This window comes from Aristolochia californica, unplaced genomic scaffold, assembly GCF_029961685.1.
Source record: "Aristolochia californica isolate CCGP_79_NKW_82.1479 unplaced genomic scaffold, dmAriCali1.0.hap1 SCAF_3, whole genome shotgun sequence".
NCBI classification, from domain to species: Eukaryota; Viridiplantae; Streptophyta; class Magnoliopsida; order Piperales; family Aristolochiaceae; genus Aristolochia; species Aristolochia californica.
In genome coordinates this window covers 4,955,647-4,968,069 of record NW_027181992.1, presented here as the reverse complement: position 1 = coordinate 4,968,069, position 12,423 = coordinate 4,955,647, and the positions used below count along the sequence as shown (strand labels likewise).

The 12,423-nt window shown below is 37.4% G+C and overlaps 1 protein-coding gene across 3 annotated transcripts; it reads left to right on the top strand.

The window, feature by feature from the left end:
- Nucleotides 1-1,506: 1,506 nt before the first annotated feature.
- LOC137959781 (basic leucine zipper 6-like) lies at nt 1,507-11,057 on the top strand. 3 transcript variants are annotated; one of them, XM_068807133.1, is made up of 5 exons: nt 1,507-1,635; nt 2,473-3,132; nt 8,951-9,026; nt 9,151-9,277; nt 10,347-11,057. In XM_068807133.1, exons 2-5 carry the CDS (start codon nt 2,474-2,476, stop codon nt 10,358-10,360), a joined length of 876 nt encoding a protein of 291 aa, XP_068663234.1. In that variant the 5' UTR covers nt 1,507-1,635; nt 2,473; the 3' UTR covers nt 10,361-11,057. The 3 variants fall into 3 exon arrangements, with proteins under 3 accessions (XP_068663234.1, XP_068663232.1, XP_068663233.1); XM_068807131.1 differs by having other exon boundaries at nt 10,273-11,057; XM_068807132.1 differs by having other exon boundaries at nt 2,427-3,132; nt 10,273-11,057.
- The last annotated feature ends 1,366 nt before the right edge of the window (nt 11,058-12,423 follow it).

Genomic DNA, 12,423 nt, shown 5'->3' with positions numbered 1-12,423 from the left:
TTTGCTGCTTGCATTTCAAGAGTCTCACTGGATTGCACCTTCAATAAGCCAGTTACATAGCAGATATATTAGATTCATCTTTTTGCTCATATCCTGATGAGTTTCTGGGCTTGTATATTCTTCAATGGCTTCGTTGGCTTGAGCACATTGACATTCTATGAGCTTCTTTGCTTTCAATGGGTGTCCTCACAAATGGTCAGGTTCTGCTTCTCTTTGGGAAGTTTACTCGTTGATGAAGGAAATGGATCACTTTGTTTATTCAACAGAGAGTAGTTGTCTTTTATATATTTAATTATTTATTAACAAAGAAGAAACAGCTTTTCTGCTATTGGGAATTTTGAACCTCTTAAAATTTTTACATGGAAGAAATACAATCTCATCATCCATTAACCACAAAAAAATAAAAATAAAAAAATTTGCCATTACTTCACAAACGGAAGACGAATTTGTGAAAAACATTGAGCCCTGATATTCATTTATGATTAGCTTGACCTTATAAAGACCTAAGAGCTTTCAATGGACCGAAAAAATTTGGTTGCCCATCTCATTCACTTTCAATCCAACAGCTGTGCAAGGCTCTTGAGATGACCCTTACCGAACTCGTTGGGGGCTCTGCACGCTCTTGAGATAACCCCTACCGAACTCGTTAAAGAAAAATTCCATCCTTATTAAGTCCATTTTGAGTTTCTGAATGGTAGAAAAATCGACATATCTGCTGCAGCGCAGCTGAAAGCAAATCCAGAAAAATAAACCAAATTCGATGAAAAAGTAAGAGTCGAATCATTCTGTAGCTTATCATTATCCTTACATTTGGTGATCCTTCTCAGCCCTTGTCGCATCATTCACTTCCCACTTCCATACGTCAAAGCTCGTAGGATCTTGCCATCGTCCGGTTCTCTGAAAACAAGACAGAAACGACAGAAAATTTCGTTTTCGGTGTTACTGAAGATCTCCGTTTCTGTTACCTAATGGATGAATTTTTAACTAATTCTAGCGCTAATCATTGCTTTTAGAACCGGTAATGGACAGTCTTATTGTTTAAGACATAATCATCGGCATCGTGACTCTCTAACTAACTCTCGACCGTATATTGCAAGAATACGAAAATATTGACTTTTAGTTTTGGCCCAACTGTATTTTGGGCCCATAGTCCACATTAAATCCAATTTCCATCTTCGGCGTAAAGACCTGGGCAGTCAATCTGGTATCTATTACTTGGTGTGTGGGACCCATCGGTAATATTTGGGGTATCATATATACTCCTCGTACTTGGTACCACATTTTGGTTCCCCCTTTCAGGAGCCAAAATGAATTTCTTCCTACTTTGTACGGGACTTCGTTATTTCTTTCAATCTGAGCCGTTGAGTAAGAGAGGAAAGATAACTGTGGGTCCGGTACAACAAAGTCGCGAGCCAGGAGGCTCGCACTCTGTCTTTCTGCTCAACTCTCTCGAGTCTATAAGAAAAATCGATGTGGAGACTCCGTACTGTGACACGAGCTGCACTCCATTGTTTCTCTACCCACTCGTCCCCCCTGTGCGTTCTAACTACTACAGAGCTCGCCCTTTTCCTTCTCCCTTTTGGATTTTGATTTCTGCTGCCTGCTTTCCACGCCATTCTCTTCTACAAGGAACAGGTGAGCTCGCGGGTTGAAAACACAAATAACAATTTATCCTTTTGTTCCTATGCAGCTGTTTGCTTTCTTGTGCTCTTCTTGATCGTTCTGGTGATTCATGAGTTTATTTCTTTTCTTGCATGCTGGGCTTTCTTATTATTTTAAGTTTTTTTTTGCTTTATTTTTTCTTCTACTTAGATGCTTGACCAGTGTCGACATCGTCCGTCTACAGTTTGAATGTTGAGTGCTGCTAATATTTTTAATGTCTCTTCGTGTTTGGGATTTACAGCTCAGGCGTTTGGTCACTGTTTCATTCATTTCGTTTCTATTTGAGGTTTTTTAGTTTGCATTCTAAAGTTGGTGGAAACGATCTCAGCGCAGTAAGAATAAAAACCAACTTCTTCCTCTTTTTTTTTTTTTTTTTTTTTTTTTAAAATGGAGATGAAAATCTGTAATGTGAGTGTGTAGAACAAATTTTGATGCTTCTATAGATCATTAGTTTATAGTTTAATTTTCATTTTACTGCTTTTGGTTTATGATTTGTCCTTTTTCTGCTTTAGTTATTTCACTAGGATTTTAGGATCTGTAAATTACATTACTGTCAAGTTTCGGATATCCTGGTACAAAGTTTGCTTTGTTAATATGGTTCTATCTGTTTTTCATCTTTTTATGCCGTCTTATTCTTGTCACCTGGGTGTTATTTGGAATAAATACTGTTTCTGTCTTATTTACTAATTCACTTAGTTTGGCAAATACTGTAAATTCTTTGAGGCAAATCATTACCATCAAAATTTCGTTTTGATGTTGTCCAGAGAAATTAAGAATCTTCTCTCATTTGGAATTCACTTTGTAATGAAGGATGGTAGCACCAAAACCATGGATGAGCCAAGGGCAGTCAAGTGAAGTCACTTCTACCATGTCTCGGCAATCTCATCTGCCACCACGCTGTCCATTCATAAGCAAATCTTCATCTTCTCATTGCAATTCAGATTCCACACTTTTCACACCAAGCAGAACTGGTGAATTTCATCCTCGCCACCGTCATTCTTCTTCTCAAAGCTCCATTTTGGAAGAGCAACCCTCTTGGCTTGATGAGCTTCTAAGTGATTCAGAATCAAATACGAAAGGAGTATTTCATCGCAGATCTGCAAGTGATTCTTTTGCCTTATTAGAAGGTTCGGCTACTTTTCCACCATTAGCATCTTTTATTACAGAGGACTCCTCTGTTGGGGATGGAGGTATATCTATTGAAATGTCAAAAGCTATGGACAAGACTGGTGATTGTATTGGATTGGAGGATGGTTGTGTATATGGACCTAATTCTCCTAGGAGAAAAATTAACGTAACCTCTTCGGAATCCTCAATAGTTTCAGCTTTGTCAGAACTTGTTCCTCAAAGAACTTTAGGGTATTTATCTGGGGAGGTCTCATATGGATATCAGATATGCCAGTCTGATGCTAAAGAGGATTCACCGGTTGGTGCTTGTGATCATGATCATGAAACGAAGGCTGTAAAGCGGTAAGAAATTCAGCTCATTATTTTTTCCTTGGGTGCAGATTCTGTGTTATCCTAAAATTTACCTCATACCTTTTCTTATTTATAGTTTTTTTTTTCTATTTTTTTTTCATTCCCATAATTCTGCCTTTCTCTTTGACCTACTGAATTCAACTTCACAGTTGTCACTTTTCATTTAATCACCAAATTGTCTTTTTATTTTCCTTTTTTTTAAGATGAAGTTAATCACCTAAATATGTTTTTTTATCAGAATGAAAATTTGTGTGACTTTCTTGTTGTCAAGATTGTGTCTTGGTATGACCTGGTAACTATTGCAGCTGGAAACCTCTACTCAATATTCCTATAGAATAATTCTGAAATAGGAGCAACTAATGTTTAAGGTGTTTTGATCTCTATGGCTTCTGCCAAGTGCAAATCATGTTTTGCAGGCATGAATAGCATTTGGTTGTGTTCAAACTGCCAGTCTTCAGTTTCTTGCTTGTTTTATTACCTATGTAAGTTAAGAAGAAATTGTTTTGGTTGATACTGTATAATGAGTCATGCCATGGTGGCATTTTTGTTTTGGCATTTGCTTATTTAGTGTTATAGCCTTTTTTTAAGTGACTTAGGCATTGGCACTCCATTAAGTTTAGTAAAAAACTTTTAGAGATCTATAGTCGTGTGCATGTAATTGGCATGACCATTTGATTCAACTTATACAGAATGACACTAACTTTTGCAAAAGCAACACATGCCTCTAAATTAGATAATCCTTCTAGCTGCCAACTGTTCCCCCCCAAAAAAATCTTTTGAGTAGTGTTATTCTGAGCATGCATTTATCTTTACAGTAAGGGAAAGGGTTCTTTTTGGATTTGGAATCTGTATAACTAATCTTTGCACTTTGCAACATCAAGATACTCTACTAATTTTCTTTCCTGTATAATAAATTGAAGAGATACTCAATAGAAAACTTCTTAAAACAGATTCAATTGTTTTTTGGTTATTGCAACATACATCCATGTCTGGAAGGGAATCATGGTTGTCTAGGTTTAATTTGGTCATGTAAAACTAGCTCCTTGTACATTTTTTCAGACTTGCTCAATGGCTTCCAGTGATATGTTGGGCCTGTTACCCAAAAAAAAAAGCCTTGGGCATGTAATGTGAAGTATTTGTGAAAAATCTGATATTTGGGTGAAAAATAAGAGAAATAAGAGAAGAAGAGCTTGGAGAGGAGCAGCAGCAGTTGCCCTAGAATGCATGCCTAAAAAAGGATGCCCCCTGTTCTTTTAATCAGGGTTTTAAGTGATTTTTACATAAAAGACAAAAATACCCCTCAAAACATAGACTTACATCTCCTAAAATACACCTCTAAAATGAATGAAAATTGAACCATAGGCATATGAAGACATTGCCTACCTAACAGACATCATATAAGATAAAAACATAATATATGAAACGACCAAAATAACCCTGAGTTGATATTTTAACACTCCCCCTCAAACTAGAGAGTAGATATCAAATAACCCAATTTGTCATAGAAAAATGCATGTTCACGTCTTCCTAATGGCTTGGTAAACACATCCCCTAATTGGTCTGAAGACTTCACATATGGAGTTTTTTTTTTTTTGAGAATGGCCACATATGGCTTAGTGAGCTTATGGAGTTACCACCTTTCCTTGTATAATTGCATCTCTAATAAAATGGCAATCAATACTTCCATATTTTCAGTTCACTCATAGAATACAAGGTTGCTTGCAATAAAAATGACCAATCAATTATCACACTTCATGACCATATGACTTGGTAACTTGAAACCAAATTCAAGAAGAACATATTTAATCCCCATAAGCTCACTAGCCATGTGAGCAATTGTTTGACATTCGGCCTCTGTACAAGATCTAACCACAATTGTCTGTTTTTTACTTTTTTAGCTTACCCTTCAACAAAACAACAGTAACCTAATATAGATCGTCTATCTATTTTACACCTAACATAATCAGCATCAGAATATCCAAATACATCAATCTGTTTATTTTGAGTGTACAATAGACCTTTTCCAAGTGCACCATTCAAATACTTTAAAATCCATTGAGCAACTTCTAAATATGCTTTCTGCGGATTTTTTCATGAACTAGCTCACAATTCCCATAACAAATGAAATATCTAACCTGATAATTGTTGCATGAATCAAGTTAACTACCAAGCGTCTCTATTGAGTTTTGTCCTTGAGAGCAGAACCCTGTGTGTCATGAAGATTATGGTTGACTTTTTTGAGAGTATCTACCGGTTTAGCACCTGACAAACCATACTCACGTAGCATATCTAATACATATTTCCTATGGGAGAGAACAATACCTTGTTTGTTGTGGGCAACTTCAATGCCAAGAAAGTACTTGAGGGGGCCCAAATCTTTCGTTTGAAAATATGTGGCCAAGTATTGTTTAACTTCGACGATGCCTTCAAGATCATCATCGGAGAATATAATATTATCTACATAGACCTCCAAAACAGTTACACCAGTCTTCTTCTCAAGTATAAACATAGAATGGTCACAATGGCTTCAGTGGAACCCAAATTGCATTAGTACAATACTAAATTTCTCAAACCATGCCATGCGACTCTGTTTAAGTCCATAAATGGCATTATATACTATAGTATAAACCCAATGACACCCCACAATAGTAGCTCCCGACGAAGAATCACATAGACACCAAGTTCCCCAAGACAACAAAGCACTCATCTCGTCATCCATAACTCATTTCCATTTTGGAGAATACAAAGCATTCTACACTGAAGGAGGTATAGTAGAAGTAGACAAGGACATAGCAAATGATTTAAAGGAACGGGACAAAAAGCCAAGAGAAACATATTTAGAGATAGGATGAGAAGTGCAAGACCGTTTACCTTTCCATAGACTGATAGGCAAGTCCTAATCTGTTAGAACAAAACCTGCAGGCACAGAGGAAGACGACGGGCCATGAGAAGGTACTTTTGTAGGCTTATCTGTTGGAGGCACGATAGTAGCACGAGGACGACGGGTATAGACACGAAGAGGTGGAGAGGAACCTAATGAAGCTAGGAAATTCAAAACAACAACTGGAATTGGACTATCTAAATGAAAGAAACAGGAATCTCACTAGAGGACTCAAAATACAAGGTATGCTCAAAGAAGGTCACATCAGTTGACACATATGTCTTTCGGTGAACAGGGTCATAGCATTTGTACCCTTTTTGTCGACGAGAGTACCCTAGAAAGACACATTTGATTGACCGAGGTGACAACTTATCAATCGAAGCTCCAAAAATGTGGACAAAAGAAGTATAGCCAACAACACAAGGTATCACATCAAATAGTTTACAATATGATTTGGAAACTTGGAAAGGAACCTGACCTTTGAAAACAGAGGAGGGCATGCAATTAATTAAGAAACAAGAAGTTAAAATAGCATCCCCCCAAAATGACTTAGGAATGCTCATGTCTAGTAATAATGTCCGAGTAACCTCAAGAAGATGTTTGTTTTTACGTTCAACCACCCATTTTGTTGAGGAATATAAGGATAACTTCTGATGCGTAATACCATAGGAGGCACAAAAGTTGAAAACTTGTGATTAAGATATTCCAACCAATTATCAGTACGAAGCACATGAACACAAGCACCAAATTGATTTTTTATTTCACTAAAAAAATTCAGGAATACATCAAAGGCTTCGGATTTATCCCATAGGAGATACACCTAAGTTACTCGACTAAAATCATCAATAAATAATCCAAAATACTTAAAACCAAATAGACTAGGAATCCGACATAGAGCCCATACATCATAATGAATTAACTCAAGCAATTTAGTGTTACGATTAGAACTAATTGGGTAACTAGACTGATGATGCTTTCCCAGCTAACATGACTCACACTCAAATGAGAAATCTGTTGGCAATGAAGGAAAAGACTAATGCAACTTAACTGGTGACGGATGTCCCAAGCTTAGATGTCATAAGTAGGATGAATCTGTAGTAGAGAGTGTCACAACTCGAGAAACAGATATATCATCCAGCATATAGAGTCCTTCCTTCTCATGACCAAAACCAATCGTCTTCTTCGTCTCCAAATCCTGGAAAACACAAGTAGTAGGATAAAAAGTTACAAAACAGTTTAAGGATTTAGTAATGTGACTCACAGACAAGAGATTAACAAGAAACTTGGGAACAAATAGAATAGAGTCTAACGATATTTGTGGGGTAGTGTGAACAACACTCTCCCTCTGAATGGGAGAGGTGGACCCATCAACCAAAGTAACTCCACGACATCAAGAAGACGGATTAATGGACTGAAACAAGGAAGACACACTTGACATGTGGGTAGAGGATCCTGAATCAATTATCCGGGAGGGAGAGTGGAACATTCAATGCAATCATACATGTACTCGCCATTGTGGCACTTGCTGAGGATGAATGATGAGTCTCTACAGTCGAAAAAGTAGCAGATGATGCAGTCAATTGGCCCAGTTGTTGTACTAACTACTGAATTTCTTTGTAAGAGCTAAAGTGAAAAGAGTCATCTTGTTCTTTGACTATAGAGTTGGCTCAAGCAGGTTTACAAGATTTCTCCCAACATTTTTCAAAAATATGGTGTGACCTTCCACAGTGAACACGTCTATGATCCCCCCCTATCGTTCCGACCATGACCACTGGTAGAAAGGGAGCAACCTCTACCTCTATTATTGCCACCACAAAACTGACCATCAGATCTGCCAATAGAGAGCTAGAGGGTACGAGCAATTGCTTTTGAGAGATTTCCACCTGGTCATTTTTTCTTGCTACTGCACCTTCAACCCAAAGAACCCTATTAAATGTCTAACCTGAGGTGGTCACATCCTCATTGGCCAACAATTGAGCTTGAATGGCATCATACTCAGAGCCCAAATTATATAGAAACTAAGCCACTTGAATCTGATTTTCTTTCTTTCGAATGTTTTCAACATTCGTAGTAAATGGATGGAATGTGTTGATTTCCTATAGTACCCATCTCATCTCAGTGAAGTAAACTGTCACTGATCTACTGTCATGCTTTATATTAAAGTATCTCACATACAATTCATAGATTCTCAACAAGCTACTTTCTTGAGACAAAGTAGATGCTAAGGTAGTCCACATTGCCTTAGCAGTACTACAACTCAAAATCTGGTCACTAAATCGTGACTCCATACTATTGACTAACCAAAGCTAAGTTGTCTTCAGCCATCCAATCCTCAGTAATAAGGATGGGGGATCTTCTGTTATGTATTTGGCCATCCTTTTGCCCTTCAAATACATCAAAACTGACCATGACAATTGACATAATTCGATTCATTCAATCTAATCGTAGTTATCTCAATAGGCTGAGAAAATTTCACATAGGAGCCCTCATTGGTCCTCTAAACACAACAAACTACCACAGTTCAGTACAACAATGCATCAATCAATCAAATTGGAACCTTTTCCCCAAAATTCTATGCCTGCGCAGTCAAGTGAGCCCCACAATTGAACCAATTAGGGCAAAGCCTTTTTGCAAGATCTTGTTGTATGGAACCCCTGTTAAGTAGTTTCTCTCCTTGCTTGTATCTCTTCCTCTTTCTAGGAACCTTTTTAGCCTTTATGCCATTCTCTTTCTTTAGTTAAATGCCATTATCATTTTCTTTAAAAAGATCGAGAAATAGTGTACACAAAGACATCTCCACAATGAGTAAGGAGCCTTTTGCATTGTGCACTAGACTGAATCCATGCTTTCCACTTTTACCTTGATTTATTTCACCATTGCCAAGTTGCAAGCTTATTTAGGTGTCTTTTTTCTTAAACTTCTCTGTAGGCATTCTGGGCAGCGATCAAGAGCCCGCAAGATTCAATATATAGCAGAACTCGAAAAAACTGTAAATGTTCTTGAGGTGGTGAACTCTTACATGATATCATTTTCCTGGAAAATGTAATTTTAATCTATGCATGACGGTGAAAAGTACTTTTGTTGTCACCATGAATGAGCTAACTTGGTTGTGCTTTTTCTTGGTGCAGGCTTTGGAATCTGATTTGACTGCCAAAGTTGCTTCTTTGTTTCAGCAGAGAATTCTTTTATCTGTGGAAAACTGCACTTTAAAGAAGCAGATTACTAGTCTCCAGAAGGAAAAAATGATCAAGGACGGTGAGCTCCACTCTTTGTTGATTTTTCTCTAGACGATATTTTATTCACCAGTTTGGGGCCATTTGCTGGTTTTTCAACAAACCTATCTCTCTATTTAAAAAAGAAAAAACCTATCTCTGTCTGTTTCTGTGGAAGTTGCTTGTGCAACTTCTTTCCATTGAAATTCTAACATTTTCCTTGCAAGTGAGCTAAATTTTGGAAATATAGGTTAAGGCTGTGCTGATTTTTGTGCCCCCTGATATGTTAAAAGAGAATAGTAGTCAGCAATCGACATACTGATAACTCTTATTTTTAACATGAAAGGCAATTATGTAAAACCATCCAATCTAGTCAGAAGAGTCCACAAGCTTGTATGACATAAAAATGAAAAGAAATATGAAGCCAGGATTAGCTGTAGACGTACATCAAATTTTGTTGGTTTTGCAATACAATATATACAGAAACGATCCTTTACCTCAGTGGTTTCATGGTCTAGATCCACTAGCCCACCAATTAAAAATTCCATGAAAGAAAACTCATTGCCCATATTTTAAATTCGTCAAAAAAAAGTTTCTTGATAGCAATTGCCAAAGTAGATCTTGTTTGTTTCCGAACACAGTCCTAAGCTGAAAATTGCAGATTTTCTCTAAAAATTCTAAAAGACAAGTATGAATGATAGTTGTTTGCTAATGAAAGGGAGTGCATGGTGCATCCCTCATAACAGCAATCGCATGCTTAACATAAAGACTTCAATTGCAACAGTAGATGCATCTAAAGAAGTGTGAATGAGTCTCAAACAAATGACTTGCGTTTTCTGAAAGTGCATTGCAGTCTGTGGAGGTACCTGCAGTCATGTCATTTTGAAAGTGATATGCTCCTTGGATTGTTGTAAGAAAAGACAATGGTCAAAGATGATCTTTCTTTTTCCATGCAGTCACTTTTGATGCAATCTTAGTATAAATTTTTTTTTGTTTGTTAGTGATTTTCTTGTTTTCTGGTGTGGCCTCTATTCACAGGTCAATACCAGTCACTACAGAATGAAATTGAGAGGTTGAAAACTGCCTACATCAAGCATCTAAAACACCTACAGAAATCAAATTGTGATACAGGACCAACCGGAGATGCTTCTCTGCAGGCCAGCTGACAGATCTTAGACCTTGGAAAGTTGAGTTTATGATGACAAATGCATATCCTTGAAAGGATGGCTTGAGAAGGTGATGAAGATTTGAGGAATGTGTGGACCCTGGCACTTCCCTGTTTTCCCAAATGGTCTAGTCGCAGATGCATTCCATTCATATTCCAGGTTGGTGGCCATGTCAAACATGGCAAATTATCTGCTGTATATTCTTTACCTCTCCGGTAAAGCTCTTTAAATTCACATACAAATGTGAACAATGACAGTTTTTGTTTCTCTTCTTTGAATGCATTTACTTGTTTACATTCACAAATATATGTCAGGTGCAGACTAATTTCCAGGGAAACTTATCAAAGGTGGAACTAGTGATGGTAGAGCTGTTTCATGTGTTTGGATAGCCACGATAGGTGGTCCTCATGGTCTGTGATTGAACCTGGGCATGCCACTTTGGCATTACACGAGGCCGTTGCCATCCATGTTTGTAGTCAGAAGGCCATTAGATTATGAAGTACGTTATTGGATTTTTTTTTATTTTTTTTTCCTGTTTTGGAATTTTGATTTGAACACCGGCTATCCAGAATCAGCAAATTGATGTGTTTAGAATGAAAGTGGGAAAATTTGTTAAAGCATAAACAACCGTAGGCTATTTCAAACGAAGCGACAAAGCCTAGCATTGAAGATCAGTTAAGAAGATAGTAGTTGTATATGGATCATCTAACTCTCGAAAATCATAGTTTTATCATTAAAAAAAAAAAAAAACTCTCGAAGAAAGGGGTTTTTTTCAAAAAAAATTTCAAACTCATAGTTTAATCATTCAAAAAAAAAAAACTTTGGTTTTCGAGTTCCCTTATGTTTGGATCTTAACTTGGTAAAGTAATTGGGTTTGATGTAACGAGATCAGACCATCATAAAAATTAAGAAAAGAAAAGTCTACACAAAAATATCAATTATTGCATAAAATCGATTCAAAGTTTACAATTATCATGTTAAAAAATCTGACTTGATCACCAATTCGGAGAGATGATTAAACCCTACAGCATGAAATAATATCATCGTAATTAAACACAAAAACCATATTTGAACAAGAAATTCATCCCATCTTCGACTTCCAAGAGGGGAGAACAGAGCAAAATCCTAGCAAATTCAAATTTTGAAGACAGAAAAAGGATTGATAACATAAAGAATTTGAGCCCAGAACTTTACAACAAAATACTGAAAGAAAAGAGGGAAGAAATCGTGTCCGAAAGAAAGCAAGAAATTGTCGTTTGCAGCATCTGAACAAAAGCTCGTTTCAAATATTTCAAGGATGCATCCTTCTCCACCAACGCCCATGGTCTTCATTGCCTGGCTCCTTTCTCCCCTGCCATCACCTCCAAAAAGAGGAAAGCAGATAGCTGCATGCCGGTACCAGTCACCAGAAAAAGCCACAAGGGTTTGGGTTCTTTTGGGGTTAGCTTAAACAAGCTAAGATCGTATAACACAAACTCGATGGCTTTGAAGAGCGGAGGATGCTTGGTGGGTTCTTTTGTGGCTGCTTGTTGGGGGGGGGGGTGTGGCGGAGGAAGACGAACCCTTGAAATAGAGCTTGTCCAGAAGCTGCAAAAGAGTGGATTGATGCCGTTGACCAGTGGGAGACAACGTTGGAAGCTACTCGAGTATGGGAACGATGACGATTATTTTCTAATTTTATGATTTTTTTAATGAAATTATGTGGAAGATCAAATCGATTAGTGAGCCATGGACCTTAACAGGACACATACCTTGATTAAAAATCTCACTCAGCCAGGCTCATTGACTGATGTTGTCTCATGAGCGTCACCTCAGGAAAATCCTTCCATTGGTCTTCTACAGAATCTCATCATCTCAGTGCTTGAATATGAGAAAACCGAGCATTCAATAGAAACCTCAGTCTCAAACTACCTTTTCTTAATCACGTGATACCAGTCGGTTTGCTAAAATTTGAACAACTGTTTAAGATCAAGATGAACGATATTTATTTTAGTAAAAACCCAGACGGCTTTAAGTTTTGATC